The 25,797-nt window shown below is 41.2% G+C and overlaps 1 protein-coding gene across 1 annotated transcript in view; it reads right to left on the reverse strand.

Moving 5' to 3' along the window:
- Positions 1-17,194, reverse strand: part of LOC135240736 (inactive dipeptidyl peptidase 10-like) — a 109,585-nt gene extending 92,391 nt beyond the window's left edge. Inside the window, exon 1 of the mRNA XM_064310634.1 lies at positions 17,014-17,194. Within this exon, the coding sequence (XP_064166704.1) occupies positions 17,014-17,073 (60 nt within the window). The 5' untranslated portion in view covers positions 17,074-17,194. The remainder of the gene's footprint in view (positions 1-17,013) is intronic.
- Between the last annotated feature and the right edge of the window lie 8,603 nt (positions 17,195-25,797).

The raw sequence follows: 25,797 nt of genomic DNA on the forward strand, positions 1-25,797 counted from the left end.
AAAAAAAGCAAAAAAAAACAGCTGCCAATATGCAATCAGGCCAGCAAGGGAAATCCAATTTCAATATTACACCCGGCGACAGCAGCAATACCCACAACGCACTAACCGTGTGGCTCGGCAGGCCAGCCGAAGCGTCTGTGATACTGACAGAGCTATGAGCCGCTGAATCAGCAGAGGAGACTTTATTCGGCCTCTTGTCTAACACAAGGCTACCTGGGTCACGTCTGAGCCGGGTGCAAGGTTGATGGAAATTCCAGCTCCATTCCCTTTTCTCCTTTGGCATAATCCCTGCCTCTCCTCTACGAATGACAGTACCAGACTCAAAGACAGAGAGCATGCAGCCATGATGCCACAAGCCATTTTGCACTGCAGCCCTTTCACACAAATGTTTTTTTCTGCAGGTTTAAATGTGGAGAAAGAAGAAGGGGATTTTTTGGGGGGACAGTGCCGTTTGGAAAGAGGCCTGTGACCGGAGGTTTGCAGGCAGGTGGGGCCCTGCTCTTGCACACCGGGGCAAGACACTAACCCTGACATGCCTTATTAAATTTCAAGCTACAGGAATGGATTATGCCTAAACTGTAGCCTTGGATATGGGTACTAGTTGAAAAGTGGAATTAAGAAATGCACCTGGAGGTTCATAATGCTACCTGTCATGATTACCTCCATTCAGATTTTCATCTTCTTTGATTATTTTTAGTATCGACTTGATTAGGCACAGGGAGGCTTCTGATATTGTACACGCTGCAAGACATTTCTGCAGCACCAGGACTTGTCAATGTCAGTTCTACTTCACTGAGCACACATTGGTTGAGCTGAAATTTCAGCAAAGATCCTAATTTGACACTTCTTGCCAATTTATTGTCATTCCATTTTTTGAGAAAGATGAGTCACGTTAATGATTAAAGTGTGATTAAATGTCATATGTTAAAGAAAGAAAACAGAACAAAGAGTTTTCAGCTTCTGTTAGTTAATTGTGCCTCAGATCAGTAATGCAGAGGATATTTATGGTAATTTACAGAAGTTCATTAATGCAGTCAATACATTCTTTCAGAACTTAGAATAGTTAAATAACTAATTAGGCTTAATCATGTGAGACAGCTGCCATAAAATGAGCAAAGTTCAATTAAAAAATAAACAGAAGTCTGAGAAAACCTCACTTTGATTTTTCAAAATATAACCACCAACAATCAACAGACTTATTTTATAAGGAGCAACTGAATTAACTATTGAATATCCATAGTGAATTAATAAAAAGAATAAAAAAACATTTGACTATATGTTGGGAAGTATTTTAATGTTTAACATTTTAAAGAGTGGGTCACAGAAAATACACATGCTCATTATGTAGACTGTGGTCTCAGAGAGATTAGTAACCACTATTCTAAACTGCTGCAGGGAAAGCTGCCATACACTGTTTGTTTAAATCACACGCCAGGTAGGAGGAGCACAAGGATTTTCAGCATGATTATGGTGACCTCTCACGAGAGGTAGGATTACTGCAGCTGAGCTGATGCGGGAAAAGCGCTCTCCTCCCTACACCATGGTGTAACAGCACCATCTAGTGGTAGTCCCCCATCCTGCTGCTCTAGGACTTTTCTGTCAGGGGCCTGACCACGGCAAGATTAATAGTGCCATTTAATGGTGCAATGTGTCAGCGAATGTATTGAGGGACTGGTATCATTTTCCTGAAAATTAGGCGACAAAGCACTGAATATATGTGGCGTGCGCACCATAGTACTGCGTAATCCAGCGATAAACGTAATCACTTTCTGCTGCTCGAATTGCAAATCAAAGCAGTCGTCTTTTTGAAGGAATGGGGCCAGCGTCTTGTGTAACTGTTTTCTTACCTGTTCTTTGCTTTCTATCTTTAAACCCGCAGACAATCTCATAGGGGCATTTACAGCCCTCGATGAAAACCTAGATCATAGTTTTATTGATACGTGTATCAATACTATTCATGTGAGAGAGTAAAAGATGTCCTTTCATTTTTTACACATGGCTTGTCAGTCAATTTATGCATGTTTCCTCCCATTTTAGAGGACTGAAAGTAATTGGATAATTGGATGTTCAGAAGATTCTTAGCCAGCGGTGTGTCATTGGATCATCAATTCATGCACAAGAAAGCTAGAAATCATTCTAGGTGTCACATTTGCATTTTGAGTCTTTTGCTGTTGTCTCTCAACATGAAGACCAAAGAAGTGTCAATGTCAATAAAACAGGGCATCATAAGGCTGATAAATCAGAGTCAGAGACATAGCCAAAACATTATATGAGTCAAAATCAACAGTTACATTGTTAAGAAGCAATAATTCACTGGTGAGTTCAGAAATAGCAATATACCTGGTAGACTATGGAAGACCATTGTAGTGGATCACCAAAGAATACTTAATTGTGAAGAAAACCCCCTGTTCAACTGTCAAACAGATCAAGAACACTCTCCAAGATATAGGCATAGATGTGTCAAAGACTTAAATAAAGAGAAGACTACACCAGCATAACCTCAGAGGGTTCACATCAAGAAGCAATTTGTTAAACAGTACATAAAAAATCTTCTGAGCACTGGAACAAAGTCTTATGGACAGATTAGCCTAACCTAGTATTAACCTGTAGCGAAGTGATGGAAATAAGAAAGTGTGGCGAAAGAATGGAATTGCTCATGATCCAATGCATACCAGCTCATCTGTGAAACATGGTGGAGGTAGTGTTACTGTAAGGCCACTGGAACTGGCTCACTTACCCTTATTAGGGTGCCAAGCACCTAAGGAGCATATGATCCCTGTTACTACTATTATTGTTGTTGTTGTTGTTGTTGTTGCTGTTGTTGTTGTTGTTGTTATTATTATTATTATTTTCTTATTCTTCTTCTTCAGCCTCTTGCTAAATTTTCACCTCCTTCTCATGCTCAGAAACTCATGAAATTTGGCAGGCATACCAGATTTATTATGCATGACATCCGTGCAACCAACACTCAGCCCCACCTACAAAACTGCAACATTGAAATAATGATTACAGGCATCCCATTTCACATACATGCACCAGGTTTCTCCCATATTTCTACCACCTCATCCTGAACAAATTATTTCATAGAACCCGTAAACGACACTATCTTGGATTTCCCACCATTCTGCATTTTTTAAATAACGTTTTTGTACTACTCCTTCAAAGTTTGTCCACTTCTCACTAAATCCGGCATGCATAATCTATTACTCCCTGTGTTAAAGGCTTTGGGATTACTTTTTTTTTATTTTTTTTTTATGGCCGACCACACAATTTTGCATACAGCCCCAATTTCAGGTTGATTGCAACAATACCTCAGGGGATGAAAGTGTAGGGTGGTTTACAGAAGTGTACCCCTTAATAGACCCCCAAAGGAAAACAGACTGTTTACTGCGCTGACAAGGAGCCAGCAGGTGTGATAAAGAGACAGTGCTCAGTTGCAGAGCATACTACAGGATCAGCATTATGTAAAAGTTGGGTTCTGCATAGTACAGCGTTAACATGTTTTGTATTGCTGGAAGGCCAATGTCATGGGGAACAAGTTAGTCTCTTTGGCGGTGGGGTGCTGACTAAAGCTCTTGATACCTATGGGTCAGCACCTAGCCAGATGCAAAGGTTAACCCGGTGTGGTATGCTTGCAGAGATAGTGCAAGCAGGATCACTGATGCACTGTTTTGATGTACTGTGTTGTGTCTTTATTTGATATCTTGGGGTTTTGCTTTGATCTTTGGCTATATAAGGGGAAACGTGCAATGGTTCGGGGAGACTCATCAACGCAGTCTTCTATGCATCCCATGTGTATATCCATTCAACTATTCACATACTTTTGCACTATTGTATATTGGCATTATTAGCATACTGTACAATAAATCACATTCAATGTAACCTGCCATTCCTCTTTGACTCTAACCACTGCACACCTAGCAGTTTTAAAGTCCTAACATACACATAGAACTCAGAGTATCTGCACCCTGTAGTCACTCAACTATACACTAGCATTGTAGCAGGATATATAATTGTATTTATGCAGGCTGCAGTAGCCAGAGGCACTTCCGAGTCTAACAAGATACATAGAAATTTGTATAAGCCAAACTACGGGTGGAAAGCATTCTCCTCCATCTATGCATAACTACAAGGTTTAAAACACTATTCTGGTGTCAGATAACCAAGATAACATTAAATTCATCTCGTTCCAGTAGCACTGGGAAGAGACTACATGCATTTGCCAGCAGCCATACCTCCATGCACTCTGCTCCTGCCAAATGGCTGAAGCTAAGCAGGTGTGGGCTTGGTTAGTACTTGCATGGGAGACCACCAGGGAATACTGAGTTGCTGCTGGAAGTGGTGTTGGTGGGCCAGCAGGGGGCAATCTTCCCTCTGGTCAAATAAACTCTAATGCCCCAGTGCAGTGACGGGGACACCGTGCTGTAGGGGATGCCGTCATTCGGATGAAACGTTAAACCGAAGTCCTGACTCACTGCAGCCATTAAAGATCCCATGACACTTATCGCTAAGAGTAGGGGGGTTCCCCGGTGTCCTGGCTAAATCCCAGATCTGGCTCTCGCAAACTTGCCACCAAAACCATCCCCAGATTTAATTGGCTAAATAAATGTTCTCTCACTCTCCACCTTCACTAATGTGTGGTGAGCTTTCTGGTGCAAAAATGGCTACCGTGCATCACCCAGGTGGGTGCTACACATTGGTGGTGGGTGAGCGGAGTTCCCCTTCACTGTAAAGCACTTTGAGCATTTGGAAAAGTGCTATATAAATGTAAGGATATTCTATATATATATATATATATATATATTCCTTCACCACTCAGACAGTTCCGCTGTTTGGTGTATCTGAGGGGTTTCTTACAATAGAAAGCCATATTGTGGACAATCATGCACAGCCATGCAGTGTTATAGTGCAATATGGCCTATAGGGGGCCATATTTTCTCAAAATCCTAATTTGCATTGGCTTAATAAGTATGCCATTTCACAGTAACTCTCAGACAGCTACCCTGCAACAATTCTGTGAAACACACCACCCTCAGTCCAAGATTTGTAAAGAAAATAAAATATGAATATGCATACATTTTGGAAAATATTTCACCACAGCTCCTTTAAATCTAGACTATAATCCAATTTTTTTAAATCTACAAATTTAAGAGGGACACCATGTAGGTCATGTGTTTAAAATTTCATTCCACTACCACCCTAGGTTGTGCTACAGTATCAATTCAAAATTTTAAATATTTATTACCTCACACCAAATGCATACCAAAGTTGACATGGATGGTATATATATATATATATATATATATATAAATGTACATATATCACTGAATGCTTCTCTACCTACTGTTTTTCTTTTTTTTTCTTCTTCTTTTTTGTTTAAACCACAGGCGGCCTAATACTTTCCCTGCACTGTATGTGTGTGTGCGTGTGTGTGTAATGTATTATCTAATTAAGAATTGAAGTAGAGTGAAAGACTGATCCCTACATGACCTGCCCCTAGGCAGCAGTTGCTCTTTCTCCGTGTAAGGAATTTAAATGAAGAATCCTATGATCAATAATTTTCCTATTAATTATTATTTATCCTAGAGCTTGAAAATATTACCATTTTCAGAAAAAAATCAATAAAAGCAACATTTAACCCAGAAAAATGTGTTGCCAATTTAGTTGGGCAGCCTTGTGTGTTGAAAAAGTGTGTAACATCAACAGTTCATCAATAAAAGTTTATTAGAATATGGTATGCATCTATAATGTAGAGTTGAAGATTCAGATTCTTCAAGATTTTGAATAATAGCTAATTAGATTTGTACTACAATGCACAGAGCACACTACTACATAACCTTAAAAGCTACAGTACCTTATGTGGTTGAGATAAAGCTTACACTTGTATGTATCAGCTCAGAACTGGCCACTCAGATATACTCAACAATAAGCAGTTCAGTTCTCGCCTTATACTTGTCACATAACAAATATCAGGTGAAATATATATATATATATATATATATATATAATTTTTTTTACCAGTTCTATTGGCTGCCATTAATCTGCACTTGAGCATGTTAGGGTAATTAAAAACATCTGGAATGGTTTGATGACAGTTGTGTAATGCACATGTAATCAACAGAGCCCGTAGCCAAGTCAACACAGAGCCATTCTGTGTAACTCAATATAAAGGCTGTTACAGAAAACGTGCTTGTGTTTTTGGAGGTGTCCTGTTATGACAGGGGATATGCAATTTCCCAGATCTAGAAAAACCTCTGATTTGCTCGTCAGTAGGCTTGCGCAATGTTTGGTTTAACCGGTGGCATATGGTGCGCGATGCTATAACGGGATAGTTATCGCCACACTGTCAATACTGGTATTTTGTAATTACAAAAATGTGCACATTTTATTGACATTATTTAAAATTGTGAATATGTGTGCTCTTCACTCTCCACACTCACACTCAGAGAATATTTATGGCAAAGATCTGCAATGGGCTGATCGTGTAATTTATTACAGGTTGCAATTTGCTTCTGCCAAATTATGCACGCTGGGATATTCTTAAGCCTATCCACACTTCATAAAGATCAGTCGCTTCTTTGTAGTTATTTCTAAAATGTCAGCCAATATGTCAACAGTCTGTGTCTGACATCATACCATCAACTCATCAGGCATGGACTCCATGCACAACACTGTGTTGCATCCTGCCCTTAAAGATGGCCTGATTACAAACAACCTGGCGAACTTGCTGTGGGTGGAGGTACAATGTGCGAAGGCATCAGCCTTTGAGGCTCGACACCCTTCATGAGGTCAAATATAATTGATGTCAATCTACAGTGCAGGCTTAAATGGAGTCTCCAATGCCAAATGAATCCCCACCATCAGAACATCAATGCTAAACTTAGATCTCACCTCTATAACCTTTAGCCTCTGACCCACAAGTCCACATGTTTACATGCTCCTCTCTACCATTATAGTGGAAAACCAGGTTTATGAAACCAAGAGCAATAGGGCAAAGATCACATGGTGGAGAGGAGCACATAATGACAGGTTCTCAGGCCAGTCATGCTGTATCTAAATGAGGACAAAGGATGTGAGACAGGTCTCAGGATAATCAAAGGAAAAAACATATCATCATGTTGTTCTTGGTTTCTTTCCACTCAGTGTTTTAAACATGTGCAGTATCCACACCACCAATCTGTTCAACAGGCCTAGCTGTGGCTGCTGTCACAATTGGTCCATCTCTGTACAGGCCTCATCTCTGCTCTCTCTGGATTCAATGATTTGCGTTTTAAACATGTGCAGTATCTACACCACCAATCTGTCCAACAGGCCTAGCTGTGGTTGCTGTCACAATTGGTCCATCTCTGTACAGGCCTCATCTCTGCTCTCTCTGCATTCAATGATTTTCAGACACCTGGAATTAAAGTCAAATATATTTTAGTGTTGTTCAATATTATTATGTTGTCATTAGAATAAAAAAAAATATGTGAACCCAATACTTAAGAGCCAGCTTCTTGCTGGAGGATACAAGGCACATGGCAATGCCCATTCACCTTCATACTCAAACACACAGCACAACTACACAAAATGTATCACATAGATTTTGAACGGACCACAAGATGGCAGTAGATTACAACGCTACTCAGCCAATGGTTGCCCTATGTCTCTGGCTGTTTTTTCTTGGTGTTTTTTTTCCATATTTCTCAGCCTCATTGTGGCTTCCTTGACTTTAATTGGACTTTTCTTATGCTGGCAAGTCGCAATAACAGACTCCAAAGGCAATCAAAAGCCTAGAATCAAGAATAGATACTGAAAGCTCTCTTATACTTGCACTAGTGCTTCTATTTCTTCATAATGAAAGCAAAATATATAAAAATACCCTTTAAGAAAGGCGGAGATTCTGAATGTATATGTGCATTATCTGATTGCAAATCTAAAATTGTGGCATACAGAGCCAAATAAAGACTTCGTCCCTAACATTATGAAGCTCACTGTATGTAATCAAACACAGCTGAAAAAAACACATTTTGCTCTGTCACTATTGCTCCCAAAACAATTTTGCACAGGGCATGACACGTCTAAAAAACCTTTTTTTGTTTTGGTTCAAATGACCATGACTAAAACTGCATCACATGGATGAATGGTCTGAATGTACTGACAGTACCGTACTACTACTTCACATCCCACACTGGCTCATTTTGGGGACCTGTTTTTGTAGTGTTGCGTGATATTTTGAGGGTGTGAAATCACCAATTCTCCCTCCGGCCACAATCAGAAGACCCTTTTTTCTGCGTTTATCTTCCTGGGAGTCTGTGTGCCAGCATCATTATTATTTTAATTGTGAAAGAGTGATAAATGATTAAATAGGGTGTAAAAATAGATGCGATTGGGCCGGGGGGCTGGGGTGTGGTGGAGGGGAGAACGGAGAGGTGGAGTTGGGGGGGTTGTGTGTGGGGGAGGAGGGTGATTGTGGAGCAGACGGTTGACTGTCAGGCTTTGGGGGATTGGCAAGGGTGCATGTGTGCGTGGGGGGTTAGAGGTGATAGTGATAGTGGTGATGGTGATAGTGGTGGATGAGTGTGGCGATGAGGTGTGTGTGCCAGGGAGGGGCGATGGGGACATGGGGATTTAGGTGTGGGTGAGGGATGGAATAGTGTAGGGCATAGAGTGTGAAAGTATGGGGGGGTGCTGGGTGGGGGGGGGGGTAGGCACCTGTGAAACAGCTGTAGATTTGTGAGAGGTGGTGAGAGATGACTCACTGGCTCCTGTATACAAAGCGACAAGCCAAGCGATCCTGAATCAGGCATAAAGCAAATTACATACATACACCCAGCCCCTTCACAGCTGAGCTGTTCTCTGGGCTCCAGCTGACACAATGCCTTTCCAGTACCATTAGCTTTACACCAGGTACATTCGGACTGGCTTGACATAGTTCTAAACATATTGTGCATCGGACGGCTTTGTACATTCACAGAGATTAAAAGGGGTTTTCTGCTTGATACCGACTTATTGTCAGTAGGCTGATATGATACTGGTGTTGCCGTTGCTGCTTTTCTCTCTGCTCTGCTGTAGGAATTGAATGTGCTGAATGTTGGCCTTGACAGTCCACCAAATTCTCTATCAACATTTCTGTCAAATAGATTATTATGAGATTATGTTAAATCTAGCAAAATGCTACCATACAAACCGAAGGTAAGCTGGCTTTGGGTTACTATTTTTAATTCAGTCACCTTTGAAGGAAACTCTCAAATTTTATATCACAAACTAAATAGAGGTGTGCTGAAAAGATTACAATCAAATGAATTTTTGTGTGTTTTGTTTTAATCACAGCTACAGGTGTAGTTTCATTAATAATATTTGAACTGAAATATATAATAAAGATGAATCATTCAGAGGAGCGTTTTAGCAGATTCACCTCTGTGGTCCCAAAGCCCTGGTTTAATGGAGTATGTTTAATTCATGGCATATGAGAGGATTATTTGTTCTGCGTTATGGAAAAACCAAAATGGGCAAAGAGCCTAATCTATCCGACAGTCAGAGGGGTTAGAACACCGTAGTCAGTGAGAAGATCAGTGGAGCCTGAGCTGGATTGAGATGTGTAGGAGCATACCAAATTCTATTTAAAGTGTTCATGGGTGTATCTGCATTTTAGGACATGTGAATGTATTTCTGCAGTCTAAAGAAAGAGGTAAAGAAGACCATGTTAATGGAGTCCAGAAACATGACCAAACAGTTCAACCTCAAGGTCATAGCTGCACTGTAGAGCAAAATTACATCAACAAACAAACAAAAAACCTCACTGTGATATTACTTCTGTCCTGTGATGTAAACAGAGAGGAAAGAACTTGAGTAAGACTGTTCTCTGACTCAGAAACAGGTCTACACAGCCAAATGTGGCCATGTACTTTTTGTGCATGTTTGAGCATACCTCAGCAACAGTCCTACTATCTTCCTAAAAATGTTTCAATTTGGTCAGGTGATTTTCCCAGAGTTCTTGGACTGTGACAGCAAATCAGACATCTTTGGCACATACACAAGAGCTGCAAGGGAATTGGGTGAGAGTCTCTTGTTTAATTCTAAATCACAGGAAGGACTGTAAGCTATAAACATTCCCTGCCATAATCCTTTGTCTGCATGAGGAATCTCTCCTGGACAGATGCTCCCCACCCTGGTTCTTATGCAAACCATGGCATCAAACAGTCCCTCAGGCTGAACCTCCTCTATTTAAAATGCACAGATCATGCATTGATGGTTTCAAAAGGCTTCCCAATGGCTCGGTTCCTCGTTCCTTCCAATATTATCATTATTGGAAGGCGCTGCAGGCCCAGGCTAAACAACCCATGAGAAACAGTTGGGGAATAAGTGGCCTCTAAACCCCAACCCCAACACCCCCCCCCCCCCATCTTCCCGTTTGATGTGGAGGATTATTGTAATCAGGTGGGTTGCCGTGCAACCACATCACCAGGGGGCCGGGTCATTCTGATAGCATCCGATTGATCTGATTGAACCTCGACGGGGGTGAAGCCAAGCCAACATACGTCACAATCAAATTCAAAAATCACATTTACTGTGATTGACAGTAAAGGTCTGCTCCAAGCTCAGGGTATTGAGCCAGGGGAAAAAAGGACAAATTTGCATGCATGCACACAAACATATGGCTCCGCGTATTTGTCCAGGCACATGTGCACTGCGCCAGTATTTTATTTATTATTTCGTTTTCAGAACACTGAATTTTGAGCTTACACAGGCACACCGGAAAATGGTGCTAATGAACGCCATCAAAGAGCAGCTTTCCTGCACCTGAAGTGGCTGGTGAGCTGGCCAGCCCTGGCAAACTACAAGTTCCATTGGATGAGTATGAGTTAATGGCACACAGGGAGATTGCAGCAGATAGCTGTCACCCAAGGTTAAGACAAAAAGGTTAATGCACCTGAACGCCAAACAAAGGGATGTCCTTCTGTCCGGATAGAAAATTCGCCTTTAACCCCCCCCTAAGAAACACACACACACACACACACACACACACCTCATCTCTAAGTGTTCCAAATGTCCCTTTTTCTTCATAAAGTATACATCAGCCTCAGTGGCCGAGATAAAACATTCAACTTTAACACTCCCAACCAAATTCTCTCTTTTTAGGCATCCTTTTAACAGTAAAAGCATTTTGTATTTATTCCCCAGGGGCCATCTCTAAAAATACACTTAAAAAAGCTTGGGAAGTAGGCCACGCTGTCTCTCTCCCTCTTTGTGTTTGAGGCCTCTCCGTTTTGTTTGTTGTGCTGGTTGCCTGCCATACTAGGGGGTGAGGATGGGAGAAGAACCAAGATGCATTCTGAAGAGGTAGGTCTTTAGTCTGTGTCAGAAGTTGACCAAAAACTACTGTGTTCACCACCATTCTTTCCACCACCGGGGGCTAGTACCGACCGCTGTTGTGACTGGGAGAAGAAACTGTGAAGGATGTGAAGGAAGGGATAGCCAGTGGAGGAAGGTGATAGGCAGTCACCCGAGGTTCCAGAGGTGGGGTGGTGATGTTCTATTTGCTGCTCAAAGCAGTTGATGAACCCTGTCATAAAGGTGGATGCCAGCCAAAGTTCTTACCAATGTGGAGTGATTTACACTTTGCTGTCACTGGATACATAAGCTCTCAGTGGATGTAGCAGGGGCCAGCATTTGTATGAACAATCCCCACAATCCAAAAAAAATAAAATGACATCAAACAAGAAAACAAGTTAACGTCAGATTCATGACCCTAGCTTCCTAGCCTGTGCGCTATGCTGCTGCCCCGATAACACGGTTATGACATCATAAGGGAGTTGAAGTAATAATGCAGAGAGAAGGGCATATTGGAGAGAGAGAACCGGGGGCCCGAGCCTGCAGCACCCAGGCTTCAAAATCAAAACGTGACCACCTGATGTTCAAGCTTAGAACATAGGCGCCCAATCTTATTTTAGATTGCCTAGGCTTTTCCTCCATCTCGACACTTCAACACCTGATTCAACTAATCCAGAATTTGACAGAAGACCATAATTAGCAGATTAGTTGAATTAGGTGCTTTCGTGCTGCCTGGAACAAAAGCTTTCTCCCAAATCAGCCTTCCTGGGATAAGATCATGCACCCCTGTCTTCGAAGCTCTGAGCCTGATCCAGCTGTGCGAATGAGGGAGGCTGCACATAAGAGATGAAATGTTTGAGTCACCCAAAATAGGGATGTCACCCATGTGAATGAACAATGTGACAGTGGATTCTGGGAAAAACTGATTGCAAGGAAACGCATTCATTGCAATCCTTCCCAAAGAAATACCAGCGGAAGCTAGGTCTGAAGCAGGGCGGCACAGGGCGGATTTGCAGATCCTGTGAATCCGAGATCTTGTGCGGCACGACTGCTAGCGGGCATGGAACTATAGTCATCATCGCCAGAGCCGTCTCTTCCAGCACAAAGCACGTCTTACGAGACGGCCTTTGTTCTATTTTAATGCTGGGATTGTGAGCAGCTTCACTTCTCTGTATGACAGCTGCAGTTTTAATCTTCTATCCTCTTTTTTTCCCGCTCTTCTTCCCCATCTCAAAGAGTTCAATATCCGGTTATGCTTCTCACCTTTTAAGCGATGATAATGATTTGCACTTTTCAGCTTCCAAATGTGGACTATCTATAGCCAGCATATTGAAGAGGAGGGGGCAAGGTTGGGGGGGGGGGCAAGATGACATCATTAACACAGATTTAAAAACAGAGAAATATAAATAAGCACAGAGTTTGGTGCTCTTGTTTTGTGCTCATCCTTGTTATCACAGGAGATGTCTTTCAAATAGTCATTTTCTACAGTAATTCCATGTTAAAATGCATCTCTCCAGCTTGTGTGTGTGAAACTCCAGTTCCCAGAGGGAAATTCACTCTGTAAACTCAAATCTCCTCTTTTTAACTAGCTCACCCCCCCCCCCCCCCCCATATAACCTAATCTGTACCTTCAGAAACCTCCCACAGATGTCATAGCCCTTGTATAAAATCATGATTGCCTGACCTGTGCAGATATGTGATGAGTGCAGTTAATGCTTCTGTAGGAAAGAGGGACCTGATCACTCCCCCCAGTTGCCCACACAGCCAAACAGACTCTCCTTGGAGTTTCAAATTGCCACAATTTCCAGCAGCATGGGGCACAAATTGAACCCCTGCCATTCTTCTGCCATTATCTTAGTTACCAAACACAAAAGGGGCAAAGCTAAAAATGTTTTATGACACACAGAGAAAATTACAGTGGCACCCAGAGTCCCATTTTGCTCCAAAGGCTTGACATGGGATTTAGAAATACCTTCCTCTAGTGCAGCCAGAGAAGACAAATTATGCCTTGCAATGTGAATTTGGTTCACTTCTTTTTGAAGAAAGAAAACACATTTAAGACAGAATGGCATGCAGATTTTTTTTCTCCCATGAGTTAAATCATTTTTGATTTCCACCAAAATAATATTGCAACAAATTCATCTGCCTGTGTCTCTACCCTTTGAATGACAAGGTTCAACATTCATTCAGTTGCTAAAAAGGACTGGAATTTCATACTTTTAAAAAACGTGTTCACAGAACTAAAATAACTCCAACTCGAACAGCAGACAGGGTTTGGCACCTCTTCTGATCGGACATGTTTAAAGGAACCAGATTGCCAGACACAAACTGCACATGAATTGTAATAATCCTGAACATACGGTTGAAAAGGCAGAAAAACAAACACACATCCCAGTCTTTTTGTAGGTGCTGGAGATATAGAGGAATTCAAAGGTAAAAGAAGGAAAACCCCACACACTACTCTTGAATGCTCCCAATTATTGATCTATATACACAACATCAGGTAGACTTTAGGGTGAAAATGTTGTGTATATGGTTCAATAAATGGGAGCACTGAAGCAGTGAAGAACAATGTGCAGGGTTTCCCTTGTTTTTACCTGATAATCCTAAACATGACGTGGTCTGTACGAAGCAGTGTGGAGTTCATTATTCCAAATCAGACTTCTGGCCTTTGGAGAGTCAAAACAACCAGTTTATAAAGTATGTCCACATGAGCCAAAGATTCATTATTTATTTACTTAGTTATGTATTTTTTACCTCTTGTGAAGTTAATTTTTGTGGCCTAGAATATTATACGTTTTTGCGCATCAGAACACAGACAGCAGTCACTGTCATGATTTTATGTAACCATTAGGCCTACATATGCCAAAAAGTATTTGAACACAACCATGTCGCATATACTGTACACAAACTCTGACTACAAAGCGTTCCTTCGGGGGCAAGAAATTCAGAAATGAGATTCCACCATCTAGGCTTATCTATATCCAAGAGGAGTGATTAATCAGTGTATCATGGCATTGGCCAGTCCGTCGAAGAGCCTGCTTTTTTAAGTGGTTTGGCGGACCGTTAATGAGTGGGAATGGCAATTAATTCTTGCTCGGGTTAGACCTGTCAGCACGAGGGCACCTGCTGTTAAACAGGCGATGGCGCCATTGCTGACTAATGAGAAATCAGATCTTGGAGCACACTGAAACCTTGACAGCATTACGCTTAGTCCTGTCTTCCTCTATCACTCCATCCCCTGCACTCCCTTTCTGAGGAAAGCGGTAGCGACGTGGTTTGTGATTATGCAACAAGAATGACCTCCAAACACACGGCAGCAAGTTTTATTCCTAAAGGGCACACTGATGTAGACTACGTTGTCCATGCACGTTATCACCCCGTATCGCATCTGTAAAGATCCAGCAGTATAAATGGATAGAGCGTGAAGCCCCAGTTGCATAGAGCCGCCCTAGATAAGAGCAACGCAAATAAATAATGTATACAGCATGCACTGACCTCTTGTAGACGTACGTTGAGGCTCTTACAATACTCTGGGTGTGAGAAGTGTCTTTGTCCAATTTGTTGGCCCGCTATATTTAATAACTACTAATTAGTTATTAAATTCGCGTTTTCCAATCCTGCCAGTAGCCTACTTGTGTGTGTTTTTGATCCTTTTTTCCACAAAATTTGGCCATAATGCATCAAAAACAAAACTGTTTTAATGGTCACTGGACTCCCTGCTGTCAGCGTTTTCCGCGCTATTAGAGAGACACGGGTGACCCCCTGCGTAAGGCAACCTGATGTGAATACGTGGCACCCATAGATCCTGCCTGACAGTTAACATCTTCCTGGCACGTACGCTTGTGAACAACGTTACTTTCATCACTTCTCATTACGAAGACGGCTGACTTCACATTAGATTGCATTATCTGGGGCAACTTATCCACATAATGTTAAGATGTTTTTTTTTCACTGACACAATTGTAGTGAAGTGGCTCGCTCGCGGGCACAACAGCAGTCCGCCACCTGGAACTCTACGACATCTAGGTTCTTTAGTCTATCTATGCGCATCCTACAAAATATATAAAATATCAGTGTTGCTTTCAAATGATAACAGAAGGTGCTTTTTTGGCACCATGCCATTATTGCATTTTGCGTCAAGCCACGAATAGAGTCGCTCATTTATTTAACCCAACTATTTAATTTATTACCGAGAGAATCGCGGAACAATTTCTTAAAAGCTCAATAAAATACTTCAGTGGTGTTTAAGCTGAACATGTGCCGAATAAAAACACACTTGGAAGTGTCTTATGTCACGGAACAACCTACTTGAGTTTGGGACTTTCAGACTTACTTGCAAAAAAGTGGCTCATGTTCACTTCAAACTTCCAAGACACTTGAACGCGCTTTTAATAAACTAAATTATCATGTAATTATTGTAATTCCATTATTTTAACAAAAACACGTTTAAAGCCATTTGATGTGCGGTTGCACTGTGCTTGTCATAAAAAATGAAAGCGCGTCTAAGAAAGCAGTCGAAGTCCAATTTAGAAGGGCCGGTGTGGTTGCAGTCAAACAATTCAATCACCCAATTAATGAATCTTCATCCAAAAACTTAAGGATAGATTCGGTGCTTGCCTACCTACCTGAAAATATTGGTAGCACATAAACCTTTTTCGAATAACACTGGACCACCTTCGAGTAATTCGTGCAGCTTGACAGACTCCAGGGCAGGATTAGTAATATTGGTATCCTATAATGACAGCAAGAACAACATTTCGGCTACGACAAATATCGCCTAGGATTTCTACAGATGTCCATCTAAAACAGGACTACAACACTATTAAAAGGCAGCAGCAGCATACGACCGCAGAGAATATGACACTGAACGTGACACAGTTTGAACTGAGAAGTTCTGCGATCTGAAAACCTAACACGGTTCTCTTGTAAGGAGTGGTGCGTAATGTTAAATTAAAGCACCTACATACACACCAAGGATCTAATTCACGAAACCACCTTCAAATTACAAGCTTCTTCCCACCAGTATTATTATAAAGCTTATTTAATCGTAGCAAGACAACCTATCAAAAGGTCTCAAGTAGGCTAGCCTATGATATGTGTGTACAATGTTTTCCAGATGCGCTTTACGATGTTTTGACGTAGCTACTGTACAGTAAATGGACGATTTACCGTTAATAATTAAATGTTTATTTGACATGTCATAACCAGGGACAATGGGTTCATTTATCAATCCTGATACTATTTATTGGGTTATTCACCATCCTCTGGAAGCATTCAAAGGCTATACTGTGGGTGGCATTTGATATTTAAGGTTTTTACTGTTTAATCCAACACTTCTCTATCCAAGATATTTGATATGAAACATTCTCGTATCTGAGCCCTTTCAGAGTCATCCTAAGTAAGTGTTGTAGCCTATTAAATATTTTTCATTTTCATATTGTATATCCCTAAACACAGTTTTGGTACACATTCACTTTTCCCTATGCGTAAAACTAAAACTTTTCGCAGAATTTGAAACTTCTTTCGGCCCCGAATGTCATCATAACAAACGACATTCTTGTGACCACTTTACAACCGCAAAACTTTAGGGGGGAAACATTTCATTAATTCTATCTCATAAGGCCTTAAACTCGTTCATAGATAATACAACACCCTTGGATTACAACAAAAAAAGTACAACGAAAACACTATTTTTACCTTCAAGTCGCCAGAGGAATGACTTCGGCACGGCTGGGAAACAGTGGCGGTTTGGTTCATCTTTCAAATCTGAACAGCTCCGATGTTTCCAGAGACTATAGAACCTCAAGCACAGACAAGCTTGAGAGCGCTACTGATAGCCCGGCGTCTCGCTGCGATGTACTGTACGCTGCTCGCTGCGTTCGGGGACCACAGGAGGCACGTTTGAGATCCTACGCTAGTTTACTTGTTCTTCCCCTCCTCCACCCTGTGACATGCGCGAATCCCTAGCCAGTAATCCAAGTAAGTATAAACCTCGCAGCATAACTAGTGTGCCAACTGTACAGGGATGTTTTCGTTTATGCGCTATATAAAGTTTTTTGTGTCCTGGATCTTTAGCCGTTATGATGTCCGCTTTGAACACTGTTCACGTTTTCCATTCATTCAATGACTGCGTGGAGCCACAGGGAAAACAGTCGCACTATCGCTCTGCCCGAAATTGCATTACATTGTCGGCGTTTTTGTCCAACAGAGCTTTACTGTGATATATTTATTTTTCAAGTCTATCAACAGTTTATATTCTTTTTCAATGTATATATTTTGTCCAGCCATACTGTGCTAAATTCAAATCTAAATTCATTGTCCTCACTCTTTATATTTCGCAATGCATGGTCAGTTGTACCCAAGGAAGTGAATTTGGTAAATACAGATTATCACCTCATAAAGCGATTGGCCTTTGCACGCACAAGTAATGGGTCCCTTGCTGCAAATAGCCACTGGTCGTATCCTCTGAGGAGCACTGCATTGCCATGTGGATCTCGCTTTAAATGGCAAAATACGTTAACAGTAGGTTAGGCTACGTGCCTGTTTCCATGACCGGCAACAAAAGTTGCAAACGTGCCGCAGAATGTTTATTTTTTTAATTTTATTTTTTTATGCTTTTGTACCCATTTGTATGCACAGGGATGTTTGCGTATGCATGCGCATGTGTGTGTAGAGGTGGAGAGGGGATAGCCTACAACTGAAAGTGATATTGGACATAAATCGTGTCGTTAGCCTACCATTTTCGTGTCATTTATTATTATTATTATTTTTCTGTCAAGCCTTTGAAAGCATTTGTTCAAATGGAAAGTTTTAACGCACATTGGAGCCTATGGTGGGGGTGGGATTGGCTTCCGTAGCCTTTTGGTGCAGTAAAACACTCCAACACTCCGAAAAAGGCTCATCTCATTAACACACATTTTATTCATTACATGCTTCATTATCTGGAGTATAAAACCAATGGAGCTCTTCAAATAGTAGTAGTAATGATCTACAGGTATTATATTAATCAAAAACGTTTAACATAAATTGAAGTGTGGAAGTCTCAACTTGTGCATTTTGGTCAGTGAATAAATTCCCAATCAGTGTTCTGTATGGAGTTGCCAGTTGTAGATTTTTTTTTTTTTTTTTTTACCACAATTGCTGTTCTGGGAAAGAGCATGACAAACAAATAACAGGGTCAATTCCTAGCCTCCATATATCTCCCCCTTGTCAACAGTGAAACCCAGGGGTACAGGGCAAGACGGAGGGGAGGACAGAGGGCCACTGCAGGGCTTCCGAAGGCCGCAGCCCCCTCCTGACGAGTCCAGCATAGTGGACAGATGGCTTCATTTATTTATTTTACAGATGCTTATTCGTAGAAAACTACAACACTACACACAATAAGGTTAGATAACCAACACAGACACAAAAAGCTAAGACAATAGAAAAAAACATAACAATACTGTAATATCATTTTGGCCTGCATGCATATATGCGCCATACCAAAGTGAAAATGTTCATCCAAATACACTGTGGAAAGACATATGGTATAATTATGAAGAGCGCCTGGAGCAAAGCAAAGGCTTAGATTCAGAGACTGGGACATGGAGGCAGGCTCCACGCTCTGGTTTCCAGTGCTGGCTGCTGTGCCCCAGCTGAGCCGGCCGCTCCTGGAGCACCTGGACACTCTGCAGCCTCCCTGCAGCACACTTCTCCAGCAGAGACCCGCTGCATATTCCAGGGGACAGAGTGTTAGCTGGCTGCGGTATAGCCCAATGTACAGGAAACTGAGCTTATAACCTAGAGGTTGGGATCTGGCAGTTGGACCCTTGAGTAAGGTACTGAGCACAAATTGCTTCAGTAAATATCCAGCTGTATGGATTTGTATGTAAAATATAAGCTATGGAGAGCATCTGTTAATTGCCTGACTTAATGACCTGTATAGACTTTTTTGTAATGTAAGCATCAACGGAATCATCACAGGGTCACTTACGTTACAAACAATCTCAGGATCATGCAAAGTGGGGAATGAGATGTGTGGAGGACTGAAATAATCAAAATAATAATGAAGAACCCCTGAATTGTTCTTCTCTGACTGATAGTTTGCATTTCCATTTTGGGGAAAATGACTTTCTTAAGAGAATGTAAAGCAATGACTTTGTATTAACCCTGCAGTTCTGCATGCAACACTCCACGTTCATTACCCCCACAGGGGAGATTGAGTGCTGTGGGGAACTAAACGCCTCGGTACACCAGCTTAATACTGCAGCTGTCAGGCTACATTTCTCACAGAAACAATATGCGTAAATGTCTGCCTACGAAACAGAGACGAAATGAACTGCAATTTCGGCATTTCACTTATGTTATGCTATTCATTCCTTAAGCAAGCGACCTTAAATAGGAAACAGTACATATGTGCCGTTTTGCATATATTTTAATCAATATTTTAATATATTTTATTTTAAACTTTATCATCTTTAAAATGATTAATATAGGGTGACTCCTATTCTTTAAACAATTCCATGTTCACTGGATCTTTGAAAAAAAAATTTAAAAAGCAAATTATGAGAAAAAATGATGTTAATTTACCACCTTTATTAATGTTGCCTCCTGGAGCCTGCACTTTCCTCCAGCATCAGCTGCCTTTGAGTGAAACTGGTGTCTCTTTGGCTATACCCTCACAAAGGCTCAACAGGCTCAACCGAAGCAGACTGCAGAACTACTGGCTAGCTGAAACTGTTTAAACTATGTGCAGAAGAGTCCAGCTCACAGCTGCCTAATACAAAGGTAGACATAAAAATATATTAAACAACGGAATGTTAAAAATGTCCCAGCAACGTTACAAAATTTAATTTCACTTAATTTAAATTCAAAAGCCTAAAAAAAGTTTTAAAGCCTATTTTTATTTGACTGATTCATGGAAGGATATAACAGTCAGAGGGAAAAGGCAATCAGTGTGCAAAATCCTGTTAATTTGCATACATTCATGATAATTACAGTTAATTTTCATTCTTTTCTATGGAAACTTTCCCATTTTGAAAATGTCCACAATGTTGCAACTCTACATGGATCTGGATATCAAACTGATTGAACTGGAGCAGTTCTGCTCAAAGATCTAGCAAATTTGCACAATGGCACTGTCCCTTCCAGAATTTTAACCAGTGGCCCTCCGATTGCAAGGCCAAACTACCAACCAAGAACATCTCTAGAATGAATATTTCAGAGTGAAAATCTTTCAAATGCACAGACTCTCTGGCAATGTGATTTTTGCTATATAAAATAAAAGTAGGCAATTTTAATATATTAGTACATCGTAGTGACTGAACTGAGAGTTTGACCGACAGCGGTTTTATTTGGTCAAAGATCTTCACCACTGTGTTACACAGCCTTCTCTTTATCATCACTAACACACTGATTTAAAGAAATGGATTGATTATTGATTGCTACCTGTGGACAGCCAGTGCACTGACCCTCACACACTGCTGTCAGAGGCTTCATCCCCCCGTCCGGCTGCCCCAGAGATGTCAAGAAAAATTCTCATCCTATTCATTCAGGAGTCTGTCTGAAAGTTAGATTTTCTCATTCGCTTTTTATTGGAATAAGCAATACTATCCCCCAAATAACTAGCTTTTTGTGAAAAGCCTGACGGTGAGTTTAAATGTCCTGAGGCTATAGCTACTTTAAGGATACTTGGGAACTGGTCTTTTTTAGAACAGCCATCTTGTGCTTGCGGGTCAGCCAGAGGAATTATAAAAGGTGCCCTTTGCAGCATCACCAGGCAAACCTTTGGTGGATACATGACGGGAACAAAGCAGCATCCAGGTGAGCCGTGAAGGCGTGAGAAATCGCAGCCTTGCCGCACATCGCCCACCCCAGATCCTGCCGGAGCCGGCCCAGAGATAACACATTCTCTCACATCAATAAGTAAACCCCCTGTGATCCAGTGGGCTATCAGGACAGTCTTTGAACTCCTCTGTACATGTCTCTTCGGCTTGAAAGCATCAGCAGCTGATGGGCGGGGGGTGAGTTTTTTTTTTTTTTTTGAACTAAAGGTCGAGAGACAGAGGGTGTACCATCGGTTCAGACATGAAATCACTCCCTGAATTAAACCAGACTGCCGTCAGCACGCACGTTTGGGCACTATGGTTTTTAGGCTTCGGAAAAGGATGGGAGACCTTAAAGTGAAAGCAACTAGGAATAACTGTGGTTTATTGTCATTTGCCTCTGACAGACAGGTATGAGCGCTTCAGTAGCTTTGGTCATGTGTAAACGGTCTATGCGTCCTGTCAATTAAGGCCACACTTGTCCTTCATGAATTACGCAAGACTGCGTTTGTTTTATGTCCAAATATCCTTATGCTGCATTTATAACTTCTGGAATAAAACAAATGCTCTCTCACTCTATTTCCGCATACTGGAGTCACATGCCAAATCCTTCCCAGTGTTCAAATATGGGACCTTGGGACTGGCAAATGTACTTGAGGGGACTGGACTTAGAACCGGAAGGTTGCAGGTTGGGGTCCAGAATGAGGCACATCATGTAATTGCACCCTTGGGCAAGGTGCTTAACCTGAAATGTTCCAGTGAATATTCAGTTGTATTCATGGATAATTCAGACTGTGTCAGCCCAAGTTAAGTAAGTTATGTAATTTCTGCTGTACAAAGCATCTTAAGAAATTCAGTCTAAGCGTAATTCCAGTCACTAATTTTAAATATAATTCATTACTAATATTAGGGTATAAGCATGTCTTATTCTGTTCACGCACCAAGTGATCACCATCTGCTGCTAGGCCTACGTTCTATTACAGTGCTCCCTGCAGAAGGTCTTGGGTTTGAATCCCTGTGTGGAGCTTGAATATTCTCCTCATTTCTGCATGGGGTTTTATCCAGGTATTCCAGTTTCCTCCCACAGTTGAAAGACATGCAGGTTAGGTTAATTGTAGGGTCTAAATTTCCCCTGGGTATGTGTGTGAGTGAACGGTGTGTGTGCTCTGCTTTGGAAATGGTGTATTCCTGCCCCTCACCCAATGCATGCTGGGATAGGCTCCAGCACCCCCTGAGACCCTGACCAGGAATAAGCAGGTTAGACAATGGATTGATTGATGGTCCACTCTCTACACCCCCAATGTAGCCACTGTGGCACAAGACGGCAAGCTACCACTTTCATCCACAGAGGGAGAGGGGAGAGACGCTACTAAGCTGTTACTGTCTGTGTCTCTCTCTCTTTCTCTCTCTCCCTAACAGAGCAACAGCACAACAGCATTTCAGCGGAGAGATGTTGCCTGCGGATTGTTGATCATCGTTGTGGGTTTCACTTTCTGCTCCTCTCTAATGTCATAATCAATAAACCAATCAATCAGTCAGCGGGGTGTCCGGGTAACCACTTCCCCCTCATTAATAGGCTGACTGCATCGGTGCTGACAGGTCACATGCTGTACAGTGACTTGAGACTGGCCACCTGTCAGTCCTTTTCCACTCCCAGAGAAAAGCACTCTGTGGCTTAGTATTTTCCGGTTTTGATCCATTCACCTCAATGTCTTGCTTTAATGAAACTTTGCTAACCCTTATATACATAGGAATATACGAAGTCCAAATGCAGGTTATAAATTTCTATATATATATCCAAATGAACGACCAAAACATAAAACATATCAACTGCCACTTTCATATATCCAAAGTTCTGCAAACAATTTGTTGCATAACTCATACTATATATTGTTTAATAACTATACATACATAGCATGTACGTGAAACTACATTATATCTAAATTCAGTATGTTGAGGGATTTTAGATATTTAAAAAAATTATTTAACCAGGAAACTTCTCCAGTGAGAATAGGCGAGTAAAAATGGGAGCACTGATAATGTAGTTGCACATATAGCTGATTTGATAGAACAAGGACACATTTTGCCACAGCAAGCATCTTCTTCAGAATCCCTCTTCGAGGTTGGGCAAAATGCTTTTTTTACTGGTTTCAGATATTTAATTTCAAGAAGATACTTTCTTATGTTACTTTGTGTTGATTGAGTCACTTCCTCCCAAAATGTTTAATTTCAAAATTTTCAGCGCAAAAAACAAACAAAAAAAAAACTGAAATGAAACTCCACTCCGTTCCTCCCTTAATTATAGTGTTGTTTTAATCTTGTGATAGAGCATGGACCATGGTGAATGAACAGTCCCCACATCAAACAGAAAAATGAGCATAATTGTTCTTATGGATGAGATTAAAACATTTCATATGATGGATTTCAGACTCAAATGGCACATAGTCATTATAGGCAGAGAAGTTAGAAGTTAATCGGGAGAGCTGAATTTATTCCTGGTATGAAAATTACAACTATAATTAACTGCCACAGGGGGGAAAATGTTTAATACACTCATTACAATGCCTGCTGCTTCTCCTTCTCAAACCCATCCACTGATTGACAAAGTACATTAATAATAATAAAATAATAATTGCAATAATAAATGAGTCTTCCTCAGTGTGCATTATTAGACAAAGCCCTGGTTGGTGTTCTGCAGCTCGTGCTTAAGCCCAACATTTTAAAATGAAATAGCTTGGCTCTTAACTGTAGCGACATTAATTCTCATTATTTTTATAATATTAACTCTACTGGGAGTAAAATTTCATATTGTGAGGAACATTTTGGTGCCTCAACAGGTTGCGTATATTTAAATATGAGATCAAGGAGGAAGCATTGGGATTTTTAAGAAATGCATTCATATGATCATGAATAAATGCTGTTAATTACATTCTTGCTTTCAAATGAAAAAATTTTAATTAGTCCTCTGTTATCTACCCTCCGGATGGCAAAAATGTAATGCATGCCTTTGATTTCATCTAGGTTCAAAAATGGAAGAATGCATGTTGAATTTACCTTACAGCAGTCCAGTGAAAAGGTTCGAGTTTCACCCGTGTGTAAGTGCTTAATGTACAGCCGATGACCACCAGGGGAGCATAGCGCAGACAAAATGATGTCTAAATTATGAATACTGAGTGACTTCGCCCCCTTCCTCCACGTCCACATGCAAAGCGGCAGTTAGAAGTACGCGGGGTCCTGGTTGCATCTGTGGGGGGTTTTCATGCATTTTCTTTAATTATGAATGAAAGCCATTTCTCTGAAGCATGTTAAGAGCAGATGGCTGATGTGCTGGACTAAGGTGAAGTGACGTGATGCGGGTCCTGGGAGATAAGCCCACGGTGAGAGAAATGGGCCACTGATCAAACTAGCCTGTTTAAGTAGTTATAATGCACAGCCTTTCACAGTCAATGAAAAAACTAACACATAACTATGTTTTTCTGTGATAGGTTGTTGGTTTCCACACAAACATTGAGCTTTGAGTTCATTGGTTGCTGAAAGAAAGTGTTACTGAAGAAAGTGCATTGCAGCCTGATTGTCTCTGGGCCACCTTGTTTGTCTCACTACTGTACCCGTACAAATACTTTTTAAAAATATATATTTTATTTGATATGATACATATTTACTTTTAAATATTTGGTTTTACATATCATTTCAATAAACGTGCAAGACCTATGTAATACTGGTTCTTAGACTATATCCATGTTTTAAACAGTAACATATTTGAAGCAAAACTGCTGAAATAACAAATACCCTGCGAGGACATATGGATCGATCGACAGATCTATTGATGAGACATCAGAGCCCCATTCAGTATTTAATTCTGGAATTTCAAAAATAATTCATGTGCCCCTGACCAGAATAAGGCCCACAGCCACATGCACAACAGACATTCTGAGAATAAGTGCTATTTTTGAAAATCAATTTCAAACCAGAGAAGACACTGACCTTCAATCAAGATATGATGACAGTATGCTCCACTGCTGAAGTGGTGAAAATTAACTGTAGAAGCACCATCAGCTTCAACTTCACCAAGTGGAAAACATGGTTGTTGAAGTATCCACACACGCAGTGAGTCAGTCAGTGTGGAATGCAGCCATTATTTTTTTTATGTAACCTTTATTTGACCAAGCAGGTCAACTAAGAGCTCAATTCTCTTTTGCAGTGACGACCTGGGGAATTAAAGTGGGTTGGAATTCAAGGGATTCTGTAACCAATCAGATGCAGGGAGGTGAGTTGGAAGCCACATGCATAGAGCTAATTTTGCAGGAATTTGACCAGGACACCAGGGCCACACGCCTAGTCTTTCAAAAAGTGGCATGAGACTGAGGCTGCAGCCTCCAGAGATGAAAATAACCCGGCAGTACGGCTGAGAAAATCACCACGAGTCACTGATTGGACATTTTAGTTAATCATAGGACAGCTGGCACAGAGCAGATGTGTGAGCATGTGTGTGTGTATTTGCATGTGTCCAGGGGGTGGGGGAAAGGGGAGGGGGGGGGGGGGTAATTGTGGAGAGAGTAGTCAGGTTGGTCTGAAACACAAGTCTGCATGCAATATAACGAACCAATGAATGTAGGTGTCGATGCAAATTAACCTGGAAACAAAGAGTCAGCAGGGATCATTCCCAAATGGGAAATAA

The sequence above is a fragment of the Anguilla rostrata genome, chromosome 15 (genome assembly GCF_018555375.3).
Source record: "Anguilla rostrata isolate EN2019 chromosome 15, ASM1855537v3, whole genome shotgun sequence".
Lineage (NCBI taxonomy): Eukaryota > Metazoa > Chordata > Actinopteri > Anguilliformes > Anguillidae > Anguilla > Anguilla rostrata.